Source organism: Helianthus annuus, chromosome 13, assembly GCF_002127325.2.
Source record: "Helianthus annuus cultivar XRQ/B chromosome 13, HanXRQr2.0-SUNRISE, whole genome shotgun sequence".
Taxonomy (NCBI): domain Eukaryota; kingdom Viridiplantae; phylum Streptophyta; class Magnoliopsida; order Asterales; family Asteraceae; genus Helianthus; species Helianthus annuus.
The window spans coordinates 69,446,501-69,451,750 of NC_035445.2; the positions used below are offsets into that span (position 1 = coordinate 69,446,501).

Sequence of the window (5,250 nt, forward strand, 5' to 3'; positions counted from 1 at the left end):
ACTTCTATTCATTTTTTTTTACCACAACTACTCCACCTCTTCTATAATCATCTCTATCTTATTTTTAAAAAAATTCTCATCCAACCACAATACGAAAAATGAATCCTCATAATCGTGGTTTTGACCCGAACAATCCGTGGGCATTCCAAGAAACACCTAGCCAAGCATCCAATCGTCCAATTGCTCCCTTTTTAATACACTCCACGATGCCGGATATGGCTGGTTACGCATCGTTTATCTCGAATCGTTTGAAGAATGATGTCGGTAGAAAACATCAATGCCTTTCACGCAACGCGCGCCATTGAAAAACACTAGTTTGTATCAAAATATAATTCAACAGATTTATTTATTAAGTGTATTTTCTTTTTCGTAAAAAAATTATTTATTCAAATAAATGCTAAAAAGGACTACATTATTTAATTAAGCGTTTGCATCAAATCTTAACTACATGTAAGATACGCGAAGTAATACTTTTTTTATTCGGTAAAATGACATTTAACACTTTGTCACACTTGAATACATATTTGGAAAAGTTAATATATTAAAAAGTTGATCTTATAAAAACCACCATATCTTTTTACTCTAAATAAGTTGATCTTACAAAAAAGGTATAGCTATTTGCACACCAATATGACTATTTGCACACTAAACCCTAGCTTTACCTACGTTGCGTATCAAGCTATACGCAGCATATAAGTTGCATGGAATTCAGAGTCTACCCAGCAATCATTGGCACAAACAACCAGGGTTTATAGGTCTCGTATAGTACTATAGGTGTGGTTTAGGTTTCGTATAGTACTATAGGTGTAGTATAGGTATCGTATAGTACTATAGGTGTAGGTTTAGGTCCCGTATAGGCCTATAGGTGCGGTTTAGGTCCCGTATGGGCCTATAGGTGTGGTTTAGATCCCGTATAGGCCTAAGGTGTGGTTTAGGTCCCGTATAAGCCTATAGGCATATACAAGACCTATAGAAAACCTGTATTAGATTTATACTACACTATATGATGCAATACGATACGATACCATAGAACACCCGTATAGGCCTATAGGCATATACAAGACCTATATGAGACTTATACGATGTTTATACGAGACTTATACTATATGAGACTTATACGAGGTTTTTAAAAAATACACCTTTTATATACGCTGCGTATAGGCCTATACGCGGCATATATAAAGAGTCAAAAAGATAATTTTACCACAATTTTGGGGTTAAAAATAAAAACTACCATTTATATACGCCGCGTATAGACCTATACGCAGCGTATATAAAGAGTGAAAAAGACAATGTTACCCCTGTTTTTGGCTGCGTATAGCCTCCAATCTAGTGGTAAAATGGTTTTTTTTTTACTATACGCCACGTATAGCCCTACATGTGGCGTATATATGGGGCAAGTTTGGTTAAAAAACCATTTTACCCCTGGGTTGGGGGTTATACGGAACGTATATATAGGTTTTTTTTAGAAACATTTATACATTATTGATGGTTTTAGCCCCCAATCCGAGACTTGGTATAATAATTTAATTTAAAAGAATATTATTGAAACGGTATAATATATTCGAACCGTACAGGGATATTTCAAAATATTTAACGGTTTTAATTTAAACGGTATAGTATGGAAACGGTATAATATATATATTCGAAGCGTACACAAGTATTTAAAAATAACTAACGGTATGATATTTAAACGTTTATAGCATTCGAACCGCACTAGACATGGTATAATAATTTAATTTAAACGATAACAGTATAATATATTCGAACCGTATATACTTTTCCCCAAAAAAAATTAACGGTATATAATATTAATGGTATAACATTAACGGTTATATATTTTAAGCGATTTAACGTTGGAACCGGGTGAGAATTTATACCACAAATACATCAAAATAACCAAAAAAAATCTGATGAGTTATATACGCTCCGTATAGCTCTATACGCAGCGTATATAAACATTGTTTATCTGTATCAGTGATTGTTGGGCAGCCTCTGAATTCCATGCAACTTATACGTTGCGTATAGCTTTATACGTAGCGTATATAAACCCTAAGTGTGCAAATAGGCAACTTTGGTGTGTGAATAGTCTGTGCCTATAAAAACCACCATATTTTTTTACTCTAAAGTTTCAAAACTTAATAAAATACATGGATTCATTAATTAAATCAACAATAAACGTTGGCTTAGGGCCGGCCCAAGGGTAAGCCAAATGAGGCTTAGGCCTTGGGCCACATAAACTATAAGGCCTCCATTTAAAAAAAAAATTATATTAAATGTATTTTCTCAAAACTCTAGTTGTATAGGTTAGGGCGGCTTATGGCAGCGGCATTATGGCACGGGAAGAGAAACAACCGCGCCTCATCATCTTCTTCAAGTCTTCAAGACTTCAACGGTAATTTTATTCATCTTCTTTATATGTCGCTGCATCATGTCGGTCGTTGCATCCTTCCTTGTCGCTCGACACTGATTCATCTTCTTAAGTTCTTAAATTGTTGCTTAATTTACAAAATCAAATCACTGTACTGATTCATCTTCTTACAAAATCAAGTCGCTCGGCTCAGTGGCTGCATCTTCGCTGAATCGCTGCATCCTTGTCGCTCAGTCTGTTGAAGGTAAAGCCCTAATTTCCTAGTTGCCTAATTTTCTAGTTAAAATCTGTTGCCTAATTGAAGTTTGTGATATTAGCCCTAATTTCTTAGTTGCCTAATTTTTTGTTAGCGTCCCAATGATGGATCGTATCCTACTGAGGCATGATGCGGTCCTGAGGGCACATCTGGTTTTACCCAGCTGTTACCCCAGCGAGTTTCTCGTGTGGGGGCAGTATGGTTTCCAGGGGGAGATCAGCTTGCGGGGGGTCGGGGCCCGATAGAACATCGCGTCCTCAAGTGCGGGGCTGACGAGAGTTTTATCTTTGACAAACTCCCGATGACAGCTAAGTCATGTACATAGAAAGTCACTCTAAAAAAAAAAAAAAAAAGAAAGATAATCATCAAAATTTTCAAAGTTAGTTATTATCTCACATCCACCCAATATCAACACAAATAATTAGAAGATCTAATTCATCACCAAGAGCATATCCAAGTAATCATTTTAGGGATAACCGACAACATTTTATAAATTGCCAAAATTTACACCACTAAACGTTAAAGGGTGTGATGGTTATGGTTGGAACATGATTCATCACGTAGAAACATGAATGGAAAGTTATACCATCCACTTCCCTAATCCACCATGATTTGCATTGATTAAACCATAGCAACCATGGTCCTCCTTTTCATTTTTCAAATAATCATTTCTTTTTTTTCTTTAGAAAAAGATAAATGAAAATAAACAATGAGATATTGGTTTTGGTCATTACCACACCCTTAGGGTAGTGGTTTTGAATTATGGATTAAAAATGGGTGACATGACACTGACGTGAGGGTAATGACCACATCATATAGCTAATAACTATTAATTTTTTAATCCATATTCACACCTTGCCCAACTATAAACAGAAAAAACACACTAACCCTAAGACTCCACCTGCATTATTTTATTCCAAATATCTCACATGACCTGGCAAAACCTCCAAACTTATAGTTATTATTAAAAGAAAAAAAAAATATATCACACACACCAAATTTTTCCAAATATATATACTCTTTTCTGCCATTTGTTTTTCTTATCAGACGCAAAAAATATTTTTTTCATCACACACGTATACTTCTGGTTGAACTTTAGGATTTACGGTTAAGGGTTTTGCTGAACAAGAAAAACCAACAAAAATGATGGGTTTGATTTCTTGTTACAGTGAATTATCAGTTCAACTGTCTCAAAAATCATCATGTTCAAATCACAAGAATGTTTCAAATTCGGTTTCTCAAAAGAAACTGAATTTAACCGGGTCGATCCAAACCGCCACTACGAATATATACAAAACCACCTTATCCACCGGCAGCCACCACCTGATCACCGTCACGTGGTGCCGGAACGCCACAACACAAGGCCTTCAAATAAGCTCCGGCGACGACCCCACCACGGTTTTCCGGTTAAACACGAATTCAAGATTGTTTCGGAAAAAACGAGGTACCAAAGTGTTTGAAACGGTCAATAACTCAAAGTTCGAGGTTTTCTATGATCTTTCAACAGCGCAGTACGGCCCCGGCGCAGAACCTGTTGAGAAGTACTATGTTTTAATCATGGTTGATTCAGAACTGGGGTTGTTCCTAGGAGACATGTCGGACGACGCCGTTTTGAAGAAAGTCAAAATGCAGAAACAAAATGTGAAGTTTTATTTAGTTTCACGGAAGGAGTATATTTACGGAAATACCCTTTATTCTACAAAGGCTCAGTTTTCTGATGCCGGAAGTTTGCATGATGTTGTGATCCGGTGCACCGGAGAAGGTGACGGTGTGAAGAATAATCCGACGTTATCGGTTTGTATCGATAAACGGGTCGTGATTCGGGTTAAGAGGCTACAGTGGAATTTTAGGGGGAACCAGACCATAGTTGTTGATGGGTCATCGGTTGATCTAATGTGGGATGTTCATGATTGGTTTTTCGGTTCCGGGTCCGGATCCGGGACCCGGACCGGGTCGGGCCATGCGGTTTTTTTGTTTAGAACAAGAAACGGGGTGGATAGTAGGTTATGGTTGGAAGACAAGGTGAGGACTAAAGATGAGATGAAAGAATTTTCCTTGTTAGTTTACGCGACCAAAAGTTAGAAAGAAGTGAATACATACATCTTGTAAAAATTATAATTATTTTTGTGTTTTATTTTCCTTTTTTTTAAAACAAGTTTTTTTCTTATGTTTACACATACTTTGTGTATTATTTTCCTTTAAAAAAAGTTTTTCTTATGTTTACACATACTAATTCAAAACCTTGGGATATATCTAAACCATGATTATGATATATGGAATCGATGTGTTATTTTTGCTGATAAATACAAAACTGATAATAATAATTTGTTTACAAAATTGATATTACATTTTCTTTTGTTCCCACATTCCACTCCTCTTGTCTTTCTTTGTGTCCACTCTAACTCGGATGAAAAACACTCTCACTGTTGGTTCTTTTCGCTAGTACTGGACCGTCTATGATGGGTCGGGAGAAAAACACTCTCACTGTTGGTTCTTTTCGCTAGTACTGGACCATCTATAATGGGGTTCCCGCTGGTACTAGAGACGCCACATTAGAAGACAGTGAATACGTAATAGAAAATTTGACTGCTAAGATGGTCAATAAACCATAAACCGTATGTAC

At 36.4% G+C, this 5,250-nt stretch overlaps 1 protein-coding gene across 1 annotated transcript; it reads left to right on the forward strand.

The window, feature by feature from the left end:
* The first annotated feature begins 3,666 nt into the window (after positions 1-3,666).
* LOC110898078 lies at positions 3,667-4,852 on the forward strand. Its single transcript, XM_022144809.2, has one exon. The coding sequence runs from the start codon at positions 3,771-3,773 to the stop codon at positions 4,707-4,709; it is 939 nt and encodes a 312-aa protein (XP_022000501.1). The 5' UTR covers positions 3,667-3,770; the 3' UTR covers positions 4,710-4,852.
* The last annotated feature ends 398 nt before the right edge of the window (positions 4,853-5,250 follow it).

Bases quoted from the DNA above. Each gene is read 5' to 3' on its own strand.
- LOC110898078 (XM_022144809.2), top strand. From the start codon at position 3,771: ATGATGGGTTTGATTTCTTGTTACAGTGAATTATCAGTTCAACTGTCT.